This window comes from Carcharhinus amblyrhynchos, chromosome 4, assembly GCF_965287045.1.
Source record: "Carcharhinus amblyrhynchos chromosome 4, sCarAmb.v2.hapA, whole genome shotgun sequence".
NCBI lineage: Eukaryota > Metazoa > Chordata > Chondrichthyes > Carcharhiniformes > Carcharhinidae > Carcharhinus > Carcharhinus amblyrhynchos.
The window spans coordinates 96,491,649-96,508,133 of record NC_137327.1 but is presented as its reverse complement, the minus strand read 5'-3'; the positions used below and the strand labels follow the sequence as shown (position 1 = coordinate 96,508,133).

Below are 16,485 nucleotides of genomic sequence, written 5' to 3'. Positions count from 1 at the left end.
AGGAAGATTCACCTGTTTCCCTGCCAGCCTCCGCCAGAAACAGCCTCCTCCCCTCTTCAATAAAAACACAGAACTTAAAGGCTTGAAAAAAATAAATAACCCCAAAGGTAAGAAAATAGTGTTAGTTATCCATTGACTCCCAACTTCTGAGGTTTTGCTCTGAAGAGAATTTTTTCCATCTCTTTCTCTCGCTCTTCAATTCTGAGAGAGATTCTTTTCTGTTTTAATTCTCGTCTCATGCTGCCGCTCTGGCTATTCGGATGACAGGCTCTCTCCCTTTCACCCTTGTTGCCCCTCCAAATCAATCATTTCTGCTCTTCGTAGGAGCACAAAGAACAGAAATGAGGGGATCTGTGATTGGAGGAGCTGTAGCAGCAACACGAGAGAGGCAGATTCTGAAATTGGAGGAGCAGCTCCTCACAGATTCTGTCTCTCCCTCTTTCGCTGCTCTTCCAATCACAGCTCTGCAGTCAGTTCCACTTCTCACTGAGAGCAGAATTGAGGGCCAGAATTTTCCAATCTCGTATATTCTGCCATTGCTGTCAGCGAGAATTGGGAATTTGGCGCTCAATCAAATCTCATTCACAGCAGTAGGACCAGAGGATTCCAGCTGCCAGCGAAGTTGGAGAATTCTGGCTGTGATCTTTTTAAACTCCCAGAGATTAGACAAGCAACAAAGGACTGGACATAAATTTAAAATCATGGTTTTCTGAGAAGCCACATCAGAAATCCGCCAAACGGAAGAAAGTTCTCACCTCTGCATAACTGTTGAACACTTGGAGATCCCCAACTTTGTGCCACATTCATACTGATGTCAGGAGAGGGGAAATCCACACCACGGAGATCACAAGAAATTCATTAAAATCAGTGGTAGGTGCCATTGTTTTGCTGCTAACAGCACAATCTAAGCCTTAAAGTCCTGATCTATCCCGTACTGTCCAATATTTATTCAGTTATAAATATTAGTAGCCTATTTCACTTTTTTCCATTTTGATTAATACAGATTCGTCTGAGCTGTTCATCTTAAAACACATTCCTAGAATCACTCATCAAAAACATTCCTCCGATCTGGTTTTAAAGCTTGATGCTAATGCAGAAGTCAAATTGCAATCTTATAAAATTGGGCAGAGCTACATCACACAGCTATGTCTAACATTGCTTAATCAAGATTGTGATCGTTAGAATGAAAGAAAATTGATCCTAGAAAAAGGAGAAAAATACGTTAAAGATCATGAAGTACCTGAATGGTCTGCTGTTCCCGATTTAATCTGCTGGAACTCACGATATCTTCCTTTTTAGTGCATTTGAACTTTTCTCCAATACAGCTAGATGGGTTTGCACTGCACCTAACTGAATGAGGTCCTTTGCATTTAGAAACTGGATTCTTCACTGAACCATCCTTCTTTTCTTTGGTAACAGTACGTTTGACTGGTCCAGCAGCACAATGTTCTTTCTCATTACATATACCTTTAGTCATTGATTGATCCGCATCTGTAGATAATTTGGAGGATGTTGTATTTCCACGTGCTAACTCCGGTATGGTCGCTACCTCTAAACCACTATCGTTTTGCGATTCTCCAAGATCTTTATGACAATGGCTATGATTAATTAAGGGCTGGTTGCTCAATGGCAAAGAAGTAATTATTCTTTGTCCTTTTTGTTCCTTATTTTGAACTTTTCCATCTTCACCCACATCACCCATTGAATTTTCACTCACACTTCCTTTATTGGTTTTACCTACTTTGTCTATCTTGATTGTGGAAGCCACATTTTGACGATCTTTCTGACCACTTCTGCTTTCAGAAGGTAAATAGCTTAAGTCAACTATATTTGCACTACTGGAGGCTGACTGGTTCAAATCTTTGGAAGGAATACCTTCCTTACTTATTGCATTTGGAGTGAATAATTTAGGATTGTCCTTCTTATTTTCAATTGCAAACAGTTCCAAAGCCCGGTTACGAACAATAGACTCCAAGTTGGACAATGGTGACCCCATTATCTGTAGCTTTTCTTCCTTTGTTTTTTCTCCATAGTTCTGTGGCGTCCACATAGCTCCCAAATGATGTGGGCTTTGAAATAAAGTGTATTCTCCTCTGGAAGATGTTAAACCATAAGGAATTTCTTGAGCTAGTGGCAGCTGTGGTGCCGAACAATTGCCATTAGTTAACAATGGTGAATGATGAAATGGAGTTTTATCCCTCGCTAGATAAAGGTGGTTAATGACTAATGGGGGATATGCATTTGAATGAAATGATGCCACTTCACTGGGAGTGGATACAAAACAGCTGTGTGAGTGATTATTGGTTTTTTTTACACCATGACTTCCATCTTTTTTGAGCTCCCTGTTTTTGTTGCCATTGGAAAGTGACAACTGGCAATCTCCTTGATAAATAATTGAAATTGGTTCTTGTTTAGCTACACTCTTAGAATCTTCATTACCAATCTGTAACATAGATGCAGGTATAGCATTGGCCACACCAACAAAAGTACGTGGATTACGGTTCACCAGGTTACTGGAACCTTTTACCCAGGACCAAGTTGGGTTCAGTGGCTGCAAAGTTATAGGATCAATTGGGTTCTTTTGAAGAGTAGTTCCATTTCTTACAGCATCTGGAAAAACTACAACAGGGGATGTTAAACCAAAATTTCCTTTAATACTGCTGGCACTGTAGTTACCCTGAGGTATTCGTGGAGAGAGACTGTCACTTTTAGAGTGCAACAGAGAGAAGGATCTATCCCCTTTAACAGGTGTTAACACCGGCATAGGTGGGGTTTTCCGCAGCTCAGGGAAAGAATTCTGTTTAATACCTATACTGTGACAGGTTGATTTTGCTGACAAATCAAGGGGCAGGTCATGGGATCCCTCTGGATATATCTGCTTCTCAAGTTGAGGTGGAGATCTGAATACTATGAACGGAGGGTGTGAATTTTCTGAGAACCCAAGTGAAGGCTGCTGAGTGGAACTGCGCTCAGGAATTTTAGGTAACCGGCTGTTTGGGCTCTTCCGTCCCAAACATAATTCACTGCCTGAGCTAAAATAAATGTGAGAAGTTTGTAATGAACTATGAGGAGTTGAAGATAAAAATTGTTGCTTCTGAGATGATTCTGACTGAGTTTTTGTTTTTGCAAAAGAGGAATGAGAGTAATCAGCAGTATGTTTGGTCTTGGATTCTGAAGTCAAAGTTCTGCTGAGCATCACTGGATGAGAATATGAATGTAGATCAGATGCTAAATTAGTGCTACCAACTTTACTTTGCAAAAATGATGGCACTTTCTGCACTCCTGAAGTTGTTGGAAGGGATGGTGTAACATGAGGATAGTCTAAGTTTGATGGTGGTATGTACATCAAATGTGGACCCTGGTTAAACACTGGTGAAAAATAAGGTTGAGCAACATTGTGTAAATTCTGTGATGATGATAAACAAGGTTTGTATAGGTTTACTGAGTTCAGTCCATCAAAAGGGTGGTGGCTCCCTGACTTGGCACTGTCTATTTGTGAATCAATCCAGGGAAGTCCTCGATACTGAGCCTCAGTCCCAGGAGTCACTTTTTGCTTTACAGCCTTTGCTGGTTCCCCAGTGTTATCCTGAGTGCAAGTGGTTTTTGACAGAGTTTGTTGTGCTTTACGATGCATGCCCACAGACTCCAAATTTTTCATTTTGTTATCTCCATTTTCTGGCATTTCCCCATGTAGCAATTTACTTTCCACATTGGTAACTCTGTCAGTCTTTAACTGCGTGTCTGAAGTGGTCATGAAGGTGACCTCCTCTTCTTTTGGAACAGATTTTTCAGGCTCATTATCCTTGCAATTTTGTAGTCCCTCCTGCAATAAGTTACTTTCATCCCCCTCGACTTGTTGGACATCATTGCTCATTCGTTCAGTCGCCACCTAAAAAGATATGGCAATCAACAGAGATTTCAATAAGCCTAGTTTTCCTATAAAACACTAAGACTACTTTTTATCACTACTAATAACTGTTTTAAATTAGTTGTGAATTAAAGTAAGGATTTTAAAAATAACCTTGAAGCGTCAGAGGTAGAACTGTGCTACAGGGAATCACTGGCAATCATTCATACTTCAGTATTTTTTAAGGAAAGAGCTTTATTTCATCTTGCTCCTGAAGTCACTGATGCATTCTGGGGTACAGGTCCATAGTCATCAGCAGCTCTTGAATAAACTGCCCAAGTGCCTGTTTCTCAGTGAGTTTTAACAAATTTGTTTTCAGATTATGAAGAGTATCACATGCCTAACTGCGTGTAGTAAGTGGTTATGGGTCTAAGCAATGATTACTTTTACAATAATGTGGCATGCTTGCTAGTTCGGATGATATTAAATGTTGAATATTTATGCTGTGGAAGACTAGCCAGTGGGGACTATTAATTCCAGAGTCTTGTGTATAAGAACTTGAATCAGATGAAGGTGCAATGGACACAGCACTAAAATGAATAGGAAACAGCACCCCCGACAAGATGCAAGGGCTCAGTGGTGGCAGGAAGAAAACACAAGACCCCTAGATAGAGCAAAGTGTGAAGTAGGGGCATTAGATGGGGCACCCAAAAAGCATGGACCTGAGCGGCAGCAGTATACAGAGCAGGAGACATGGCCCCCAGACACAGCACAGAGGCAAATGGCAGCAAGAGTGATGACAGCAGTTTAGAGCAGGAGATAGGGCCCCCAGACAGTGCGCAAACCTAAACAGCATCAGGAGGAGAAGAGAGGGCCCGTGGGCAGAATTTGGACCACAGCAGTGGCAGCAGATAAATAGAACTTGAGCCAATGCATTCAGAATGCAGACCTGAGTGGATTGATGCAGCAGCATAGATGAAGAGAAACAGTCCTTTGACAGAACGTGGACCTGAACGGTGGTGGCATATAGTGAGCTAAAAAAAAAGAAAATAACAAAAATGATGGTACCGGACAGCAGGTAGGTAATTGGTTGGTGACTAATACAGTGTGTTTTTGTCTCTCCAAGTGAGGGCAATTGTTTAATCAATTGCTGGAGAATACGTCCATCACTTTGTTAAATCACATGAAAAAGATAAACTAATCTATAAATAACTATTTATAAAAAAAAAATTGAATTTATTCATGCTATCATATAAATAATTAAAAATGACCAGAGATGGCAGGGCAGGCCACCTCCTGTGGACGGGAGTTTGTAGACAGTGATACTGATCCGGATTCCAATCAGTGCAGAACATATGTGCCTTCGCTGTCACTCCAGCTCAGAGTCACTAAACTAAAGGGAGAATTAGAGAAATTTTTGAAACGTGAGTGAGGGAGTGAAATTTCTGAGTATTTTTATCCAGAAAACTATCATACCCAGAGAAAAGCAGGAGAAGAAGGGTGTGACTGTTAGAGAGAAAGATGCAGGGATTTGGAGGTTGAGAGGGAAATCTCTCAGACACTGGCCCTGTTGAACAGGTGCAATATCCTGATTATCTGTAGGGAGAAGACTGCAGGGGGGATAGACACAACGCAGATCAAGACACCATGGCTCAGAGGTGGGGAAAAGCAGAATATGGTTGTGACAGGGGTCACTATAATCAAGAGGATAGAGAGCATTGTCTGTAGCCATGAACAAGAATTACGTGGCCTGTGTGCCCTAAAAGTTGTCAGGACAAGAGATATCACATGATGGCTAGAAAGGAATTTTGAAAAGGAGGAACAATCCATTTATTGCTAACCATGTCAGAAAAAAACAACATAGGTAGGAACAGGGAAGGCGAGCCTGCCATAGGAATATCAGGTGTTAGGAGCTAAATTACAAATCAGGACCTTGTGGTAATAATCGCTGGATTATTGTCTGAGCAACATGTAAATTATCTTAGAAACAGTCAGATCAGTAGTTTTAACACCTGGCTAAAGGTGTATTCTTTTTCATAGAACATTTAGAAACCAAAACATAATAATAGTTAACATGGATTTCAAAAGGGAAAGACCAATCTCGTTGAATTTTTTGAAAAGAAGGACAAGGGTAATGAAATAGCTATAATTTATCTCGATTTACAAAATGTCTTTAATAAGATACATGTAATAGACCAATAAAGGTCAGAGAATGTGGGGTGAGGGGTCAAGCAGTAAAATGGATAGCTAGCTATAGAGTAGAAGTCATGGGCAGTTATTCAAACCAGCAGCATGTGGAAAATAGTATTTCTCTGCTGAGACCACTGGTGTTCACAATTTACCTTAAAATTTAAACTACAGAATTGAAAACACAATCTCAAGTATGCAGATAACAGCAAATTTGGGAACTGAGGAACCAAGTACTTCAACAAATTGCAATAAGATATAACAATCTTGCAGAATGAGCAACTGATTCAATATTTAATTTCAACGTAGAAATACGTAAGGTATTACACTTTGGCAAAATAAAATGAGAACATATTTTACTTAGAAAATAAGTAGCTAAATAGCGTTGAGGAGCAAAGATTCTTTAACTAGAAATACACAAAGCACCAAACATTGCAGCTCATTAACATGGTCAGCGGATGGATTCTAATTAGCTTCCTGGGTTCATGGATTCTTTTTTCGAATAATCTTGCATTCATGTAAAATCACTATGACCCTGACCCATGGTGGCATTTTAGCATCTTTTTCTTCTTCTTTCCTTGCCTTTAACATATTTACTGTTCATTAAGGTACATGTCTCTACAGCCCTCACTCCAACCAATTTTCCCCCATTTCAGTATCACCCCTAACAAGGCATCTGGGAGATAACATAAATAATCATTGTAAATTGATTGCAGCACTAGTAAAGGCCATTCAATCTGTTGTGCCTGTATCAGGTATCTATAAGGGCAACTCAGCTAACCCTTTCCCAACAGCTTTGCAAATCTTTTCTCCATCACATCCCCAGGCAGTGTGTTCAAGATCCTAACCACTCAATGTGTAAGAAAGCTTTTCTTCATGTCTCTCTTGCCATTCACCTTAAATTGGTGACCCATCAATGGGAACAATTTTAATGATTTGGAAACATATAGACGGGATTCTCTGACCCTCCCCTCATGGCTTGTTTAATCGGTGATGGGATCTTCTGGGCATGCCAATGTCAATGGGATTTCCCACTGAATCCACACCCCCCACTGCTGGGAAATCCGTGGCTGGAGAGAACTGGAAGATCCCGCTGGCGTGAAATGCCATAAGATCCCATCCATACCCCTGGGTCTCTCTGCTCCTGCACCATTTTTAGAATTGTACCCTTTATATTGCCTTAGTTTTTCCTACTTCTTTGCATTAAATTTCATCTGCCATGTATCCACCCGTTCTGCCAGCCTGTTTATGTCCACTTGAAGTCCATCACTAACCTCCTCACAGTTCACAATACTTTCAAGTCTGTGTCAGCTGAAATTCTGAACTTATACTCTGTACAACCAAGTCTAAGCAGTGGTCCTAACATCAACTCTGGGAACCTCCTTGTATGCTCTCCTGCGTCTGAAAAACAGTTGCTCACCGCTATTCTGTTTCCTGAAACTCAGCCAGCTTTTATTCCATGAAGGTTAAATTAGCTGGCAAGCCTTATACTGTGTGGCACTTTATCAACCACCTTTTGGAAGTCCACGTGGGCCACATAAACTACATTACCCTTAGTCACCTTCTCTATTACAAAATCAAGTTAGTTCAACAAACCTCTGCTGGTTTTCCTTCATTAATCCACAGTTGTTTAACTGACTTAATTTTATTCGAGATTATAATTTCTGAAAGCTTTCCTACTGCCAAGGTTAAAATGACTGATCTGTAGTTAGTGGTTTATCCTTATACCTTTTTGGACTAAGGGTGAAAATTTACCATTTTTCAATAAACCCTTGATCAATGGTATTGCTCCGTTGCTCACTTCTTCATCTGATTTTCAAAAGAGATGTAAATGAGCTGCCAATTTGCTGTTGGCTGTTTAGTGCTACCAGCCAAAACTATTTCTGCCCCAGGAAATCAAATGCACTATTCAGGCAGGTAAGATGGAAGAGTGATAACTGAAGTAAACCACAGCAAGCACGAGAAGGCAGATAGTAAGTGTATGAAAGAAGGAAGTGATGACAGGATGGAAATGGGTGGACATGATGGAAAAGAAAGGAGAGAAGATGGGAATGGATGTGAAGAGAAAGTGGGAGGACAGGAAAAGAAGGCAGAGAAGAGAGGAAGGGAAGATAAAGAAAGAGGAGTGGGAGGGGAGAGAACAGAAGAACTTTAAAAAAAAGTAAGAACAAGAGTAGACCCATACAGCCCTTCAGGTCTGCACCATCATTCCGTAAGAATGTGGCTGATCTTCTAGCTCGACTACACAACTCCATATCCCTTGATTGCTTTAAGGATCCAAAGATTTGTTGATGTTTGCCATGATTTGCTCAACAAGTGAGCACTCGCAGCTTTCCAGTACAGAATTTCAAAGATTCAAAACTCTGAGTGAAGAAATTTTGCCTCATCTCAGTTGCAAATAATTGGGCCCTTATTATGAGATTGTGACCCCAAGTTCCTACACTTCCTGAAACATCTTCCCAGCATCTACTCTGTCAAATCCATCAAGAATTTTAAAAGTTTCAATGGAATGTCTCACTCTTCTAAACTTCTTTTAACAAGTTTTCCATCGCCTAAGACAATGGTTTGTACCGTGGGGGTCAATGTTGCATTAGGCACTGCTTGGTGTGGCTCAAGAGCACCAATCCGGCATGGCATTTCTCCCCTCAGTCTACTGACTGCCCCTTCTAATGCTTTTCCAAACAGTGAGCCTCCAAAGGTCACAGCTGTCAGCCACTGTATTGCAGTTGCCAATATTTACATATCCATAGAATATCGGCCTAGCCTACTGTCCTCACATGGAATCAATCTAATAAACCAGGATTGCATTATTTTCAAGAAAAGTACGTCTTTCTTTTGGTAAGCAGACCAAAACTGTACACAGTTCTTCAAATGTGATGTCACTAATGTCCTGCACAGTTGCAATGCTACTTCTTTACTTTGATACTCTAATCCCTTTGTAATGAAGGCTAACACACCATTCATTTTCCCAACTGCTTTCCATACATTAATTCATTCATGTTAAATTTCTGTATTTAGTTTAAAGGGCACCCAGGTTCTTTTGCATTTCAATATTCCCAGTCTTTCACCAAATAAGGATTATTCTGCTTTGCTATTTTTCCTGCCAAAGTGCATAATTTCACATGTCCCTACATAATTTCCTTTCTGAAACATTCTTGCCCAATCACACTTTCTTCTTCTCCAAGTAGTATCCATGATTATTCTACCACAGCTGGAATGGGGAACAAACCTTGCACTGCTTGTGCACCAACTGTTTAGCTCCACACGATCACTAACCCTTTCTAAATCCTTTTTGCAGCCTTCTTGAAATCTCCACATTCTCACCTAGCTACGTGATCAGTAAAATGTGAATACAGCATTCTCAGTCCCCTCATCTACGTCTATTAATGACTGTAAATAGCTGAGATTACTACTCCCACTGGTATCTCACTAGTAACAACTGCCCGACTAGAAAATTACCCATTTATCCTTAAATGTTTTTCTGTCAGTTAACTCTTCATGTTGATGGATTTCCCCTAATTTTTATTATTACCTTTTCACAGCATCTTATTGAATGCTTTTTGAAATTCCAAATACACCATCATCTATTGGCTTCTTCTTATGCATCTTACCAGTTACATGCTCACAAAAAACTCATAACAGATTGGCCTAACACAATTACTTTTTCAGCAATCCATGTTGACCCTGCCCAATCATTTTATGATTTTCTCAACGCTCTGTTATTATTCCAGCATTTTTCCTACTAATGATATTAAGCAAACTGGCTTATAGTTTCCTGTTCTTTTCTCTCTCTTTCCATTCCACAAGGATTGTTCTAGATTCTAGAGAATTCTGAAAGATAAAAACTTATGCATCTATTACTGTCAGCCACCTCTTTTAAAACTCTATGACGTAGCCTATCATAGTCAAGAGATTTGTTGGTTTTAGTCCCATTAATTTCTCCAGTAGTACTTCCCTACTAATGCTAATTGCTTTCAAGCCTCTTATTCTTACTAGACACTTGGTTACTCATTATTTCTGAATAGTGGGAATTAATCCATTAATTTTATGTCTTCTACTGTGAAGAGAGAAACAAAAAGGTAAAATTTTACAATACCTGTTGACAGGTTTACACACAGGCTCCTGGTAAAATTTCCAGGGTTACCTTTCTGCTAGACCTGAGACAGGGAGGAGGGGGGAAGCCTAGTAGGTCACACTGCTCGAGGTACTGGCAGGAAGGGTGGGGGTACCCTTTCCAAATTCCTCCCACAACTCTCCAAGCTTCACTAGTTTACAGTTCTACCAAAAGAGACAGGTTAGCTTTAGGCAGAATAGTCACTTAGTATTACTTTGCACATGATTTTCCAATCTTCTACATAATGTTGCCTCATACTAGTGCAAAAGCTTTGGACTGCTGATATCACTCAATGATTTAATATAAAATGTGTAACTGACTGAGTGTACAGTGAAAGATTATTTTCCCTATTTGGACAGTAAGTGACAAAGCATCATCAATTTAATATTGTGCCTGAGAATTTAGGACATTAAGATAGATTTATTTATGCAGAAGACTGCTTTAGCACAAGGAATAATTAAGTCAAATAATAATGTATCTTTTAACAGAATACTGAATAAATAGTTGAGGCAGAAGGTGATAATGAGCTTTGAGAAGACAATAGGCCAATGCGATTAGTTGTGGGTTCTAGCAAAAGACTGGCATAGACAGTGAACTCAATGCTGTTAATTTATAATATTCTGTGAGTCCACTGCTGGCTTAATTCCTGACTGCAGATGAATGTACTCATAATTTCTATGCTAATCTATATTTAATTAATCAGGATTAATTGTCACTCACCTATATAGTCTAGCAGATTCAGGCCCATTCTGTTTCAACATTTAACTACTATTCAACCCAAATTAAATTTCTTACTGAGGAGGCTGGCTAAACGGTGGATTGGCAATCACAATCATTTAGATGGGACTAGTATTCTACTTAGTAACAACCTCGCATTGTTGCTGTAAGCATTAAAGACTGCAACACTGAAAAATTGGAAAAATGTGAGAACTAGGAAGGAAAAGCCAAATGGAAAGTCTAAGAAAACATAAAGATTACAAGCCTGGTTGAAAGGTGACAGCTGGTACTAAGATTTTCCAAAAACTCGTAATGCAAGGGCATAGCTTAGAACATAAAAAGGCATAATATAGTATATAGCGAATCAAGATAAAGAACAAAAAAGTCTAGTGGTACCAAGTCCAGTTTAAAAAAAAATTCAGTTCTATTGGCAATTCTGTTATACAATGTGTAATAAAAGTATGCTCCCACCTCTCAGATATAGAATCAAGTCAAGGCCAAACAAACAGAATAAAAGATTTCCACTGTTTGGATGAACTGATCAATCTTGCTTACTTCAGTTTGGTTGTTAATACAAGTATCTTCCGTCCCTACTGGTTGTGGAGCACTTTTCCTGGATTCTGCATCTGTGAGTGAAGATCTCCTATTAAAGAAAATGATTAATTATTACTAGTAGATCTCCTATCTCTTTGTCATGGGTAGTCTAAGGACAGGAAGCACAGTTACTGATGCTTGTTGTAGCTCCATACTAGTCTCAGATAAAGATTCAAATTCTTCCTACTGCTAATATGTTGCAGGCAAACTGCACTTATATTATTCACTTTTAAATGAGCATTATTGTGCCTCCATGTTTGATTTGACAGTTTTCTTCAGTGGAGATATTTATAAGATGACAGTCTTGCCCCAGAACTATGGTTTCATATTCTTATTATCCTTATAAATCTATACTGTGTGCTCCCTGTTTGTTTAATGTCCTTTCAGTAACCACAGTGCTCCATTTGTCACCTAACCAATGTTTTATACAAATATTTATTTGCTCATCCACTCTATAATTTTATGCATAAGCCCAAAATGCTGTTGGCCTTTATTATGGTTTTGTTCCCCTACATCTCATTTTAAGGAAAGTATGCATTAGACCCATGGGTTTCTCTATTTATTTACATCCTTCAGCATCTTTCCATTGAGAGCATACTCCAATTCCTTATTTTTCTCCCCAAGTCATCGCACATAACAGTGTGAAAATCAACTATCTTTCTGATCTGAAGTATGCTTATGTCTTCCTTAGGGCCTTTGCAACCCTTTTTGCTATTTCATCAAACTTGTCACTTTCTACCATCAGCAAATTTTGAGGTTTTGTTCACCAACTCCAAAATACAGAAACATCAATTGTTCAGAATGTTTTTCAGCAGACACTGCAACTCACAAACTCACTAGTCACAGTGCCACATCAATCCTGGATCCAATGGATCGATCTGCCAAACGGCAGCGAGAGGACGGTGAGCTCATAGTATTCCTTAACCTTAGGAACCACATTTACCAAAGTGCTGAGTCGGCCTGGGATGTTTGTGCCATAAGTGGCACAAGCAGAGGCAGGCAAGTGTAACTCAGTCATTACGTGATTTGTCTAGAGCACAGGAAAAACCAAAATGTCATGCAATTGAGCCTGGAAGTTGAGTGGCAGCTTCCAACTTTGCTTCTGCGCGTTGTCTGCCTGACCCTGGGCTAATGGCCCTGCTTAACAGGATCAAAAGTGGAGCAAAGAGAACATGAGTGAGTGAGTAAATGTAAGAACATGAAATAACTGCAAGTATCTTCAAACGTGTACTATAAATGCAATGAGATTTATATGCATTGAAGTACATGAATTGTATGAATGCATTTATTATATTTATTGACTGCATTGCTTAACTACTGATGACGCTCAATTCATTTTGGACTCCTCTGCATGCATGAGTGCAACTACCTTTACTTTCAAATGAATGGATCTGAAAATGTGCACTTTTTTGTCGTAATATTGGTTTTGGCATGATTTCTGTCTCAGATACATATTTATATTCAGTTCATACACTATGGTTAAGTATTCAAAAGTTATTCTATAATCCAGAAAACTCCATGGGAAGTTACAGTGGGTATAATGATATCAAAAGTAAAAGTGGACCTTAGGACTCCGAGTAAACATGACTTCAATCTTCTCCAATCTGAATATCTCCCATTTCCATAACTCTTTATTCCAATCACAACCAGTCTTCCCAGCTTCCAAACATAAACAGAAAGGAAAAACTGCAGATGCTGTAAATCTGAAAAGAATCAGATAATTCTAGAAATGCTTAAAGCAAGGCAGCTTTTGTAGAGAAAGCACATGAGTTAACTGTGGCTAGGCTGAACCTAGCTGAGGAGATCTTCCATTCAAAAATCTATCCACTTTTCATTCAATTGAAACGAGTAGGTAATCCATGCCATCAATTTATCGCCTATGCAGCGAAAGTGAAAAGGATTCTGCCCAATGTTTCAGGCACAGGCAGCTCGGATGGAACTTTCCCAAAAAAATGGCAAAGTGTCGGATATTGAATGAAAACCAATGTGTTTCTTCACAGAGAAACAGGCAGGCTTTCTCTCCAAATGTTGTGATATTTTAAAGCAGGCAGCGTGTTTTGCGCTACTATTGTGATGGACCTAAAGACACAAGGTAAGGCAGTTCCACAGAGATTGGGCTGCCCTTTTTAAAGGGCATCCTGATGTCAAATTAATATTGGAGACCCCCTCCCCGCTGCCAGCCTCCATTACCCCTATGGATTGCCTCTCGACTTCAACCCCTTTAGCACCACCCATATAGGCACCACTCCTTATAGGTCCCACTCCACCTCAGACCCCACCCTGAAAGGGTGCATGTCATGTCCTGACCATGATGTGGATGTGCTGGCGTTGGACTGGGGTAAACACAGTAAAAAGTCTGACAACACCAGGTGTTGTCAAACCTGGTGTTGTCAGACTTTTTACTGTATGTCCCGACCACTCAGAGCTACATTGGTTGTGCTCCCATTGTAAATCCATTTTTGAACATTTAAATGCATGTTAATCCATAGTACTCAGGTTCAGTGTGAACCTGGTGACATCGCCAGCAGGGTGCAGGGAAGTTCTTATTCTGAGATCTCCCCGCTGCAACTCCAGTTATGGCCCTCTTGTGACACTTTCCTGCCATAACAGGATTCGTGTCTTCTGCAAAAATGGGCCGGAAAACCACTCCCCTTTTCAGAAACTTCAGATAAATCATGTTAAAAAAACGAATAGATCAAAAGGAAGTGGAAAAAATACAAAGAAAGATTATTACATAAGAGAAAGAATAGAAAGATCCATGAAATCCTTCAATGGCAAACAGTAGATGGTTAAAAGCAGAAGTAATATTAACATGAGAAAGTACAAAGTTTGAGAAAAATTTACAAGGCATGGAGCAGATGTGCATAGTTCATGCAGTTCGGGAGTGGTAGGGGTAATACTTAGGGCAGGTAGAAATAAAAGCAGAAAAAAATGGCAAAACATACATGCCCCTGTAGCCTAAAATTCTGGAAATAAAAAATAAAATTGAGTCAACATACAGGATATAGAGCCCAGAGTGCATATGTGTTCACCTCCCTTCTTTCCATTTGTTTTATTCCTTTCTAAAATGTTTTTCATCTGTAATTTCCACTACAGTGAACTATACTTGAAACTATATCTCCTCACTGTATATGTTTAAACACTGAACGTTTCTAACATTTGTTGTTGCTATTTCTACTACATATTCAATGTTACTACATTTCTTATGTTATAAATTGAGTTTACTCCCAACTCTAATTGTGACCACAATAAATAGTGGTTTTAACAAGCAGACACCACATCCCCATTAATCTTAAACCACTATGGTCACATTTACACAACCTACAGTACTGGCCAAACAAACTGATTAGATTTGGATTATGAATAGTTCGTTAACCATATAAGACCATTATCGTTAAAATTAACACCAATCCCCAGGCAGTATTTGCTTATTTGTTTCACATCCTTTAAACAGATACTGAAATTATTTTCAGAATGTAACTAACAGGGTTTCATTTTATTTTAATATATTGGCCTAGAATTTATGAAAATATATGCTACAATTTAAAACGAGACTTGTTTAACTTCTGCCACAGAATGGTTCCAACATGTTGCTCACTCATTGAAGTTACCAATCACCCACAAAATGCCACCTCAAATTACCAGATAAACTAATTCAATAACCTTTATTTTCAACCACAATCACTAAATAGGGAAGATTAGAAGCCACATGTTCACAAACACTGCAGAGATCCTGGAACAAGGATTAGCAGTTACTAAACTTAAATGCTAGAACAGCAGGTGGAACTTTGGGGAAAAAGCAAGAAATAGTCTGAAATAAAAACAGAAGCACCTAAAATACTCAAGTGTTATGTATTAATATTAGAGTCTTAGTAGCTGCAAGAAGCATTGTGTGTTACTACATGTACGTCATCGGTAGAAGTGACATCACAGGTCATTAGTGTGGGGAAACAGCCAGAGTGAAGAAGCAGCCTACACGTAGTAGCCACAACTTGTTAGTAGTTTTTAAGTCTTTGTGCTCCCTAGCATCAATACCACAATACACAACACAAAAACTGGCAACATGGACTTCAAATGATGCTTGCTCGCCACCCAGGAGGAGAAACAAATTAACACAAAGTTGGAAAAGACTAAGAAGAAAAGCATGTGCTCCAGACATCATGGGTGAGATGGATATGAATGATGACCCTCTGCAGAGCAATTATAGAGCTGGGGGTATTTAAAAAAAAGAGGCCAAAGTTTGGGTTGATGCCAGGTAGCTGCTGAAAACACATTACGAAGTGTGCATACGGGGAACCTTCATTAGGAAGGAAATCGGGGTGCCATACACTCTTCGATGAAAATGTGGAATGATGGGGTTCTTATGCTGACCGTTTTGTCTATTTTGTACAAGCAAACAAAATAACATAAGATAATAGGGTTCCCATTTCCTGACCATGATAAAGAAAAACCCTTCAATCTCAGGAGTTTAGTGCCAATTTTTGTGAACAAATTGTGGAGATTCCGCAAGCCTAGTATTCGCTGAAGCCTTTGGTGATTACTGAGTGCTTCAGATTCCACTAAAGACATCAAGAGGGGGAATCAAGTGTGCAATGTGTGATTCTATTAAAAGGGCTTGCAGAGTACCAAGGGTTTGGTGAAGTGCTGAATGATACAATTCAGGACAGACTGATCTGTGGTCTGTTGAAGTGAGGCAATATATAAATGATTGCTAACAGAGTGAGTGGCCTTACTCTGAAAAAGGCCATGGAAATTGCTATTTTGATGGTGTTTGCTGCAAAAGAGGCTCAACGGCTGAATTTGAATACTCGGACACAAAAAATGTCCACCAAATCAACACTGAATTTTGAAACTCGTGCATGCCACCTATGTACAAAGCCAGGGCGTTCAGCTGCAGAATGCTGGTTCAAACATAATATGTAGAAGTTGTTGAAAAAAAAGTCACATAGAGCAAGCCTGCTGGACGAAAAAGCAAGGTATGAGAAAGAAACAATAAGAAGCAAAAGTAAACCAAAACAACACGTAA

At 39.4% G+C, this 16,485-nt stretch overlaps 1 protein-coding gene across 6 annotated transcripts in view; it reads right to left on the bottom strand.

Annotated features, from left to right (window-relative positions):
• Positions 1-16,485, bottom strand: part of LOC145342226 (BCL-6 corepressor-like protein 1) — a 248,698-nt gene that overhangs the window by 78,572 nt on the left and 153,641 nt on the right. For 5 of the 6 annotated variants that reach the window (XM_080187598.1, XM_080187597.1, XM_080187601.1 and 2 more), the window contains 2 exons: positions 11,421-11,508; positions 1,241-3,889 (listed from right to left, as the gene is read on the bottom strand). In XM_080187598.1, coding sequence (XP_080043724.1) covers positions 1,241-3,889; positions 11,421-11,508 — 2,737 coding nt within the window. The remainder of the gene's footprint in view (positions 1-1,240; positions 3,890-11,420; positions 11,509-16,485) is intronic. The other variant, XM_080187603.1, reaches the window with a different exon arrangement.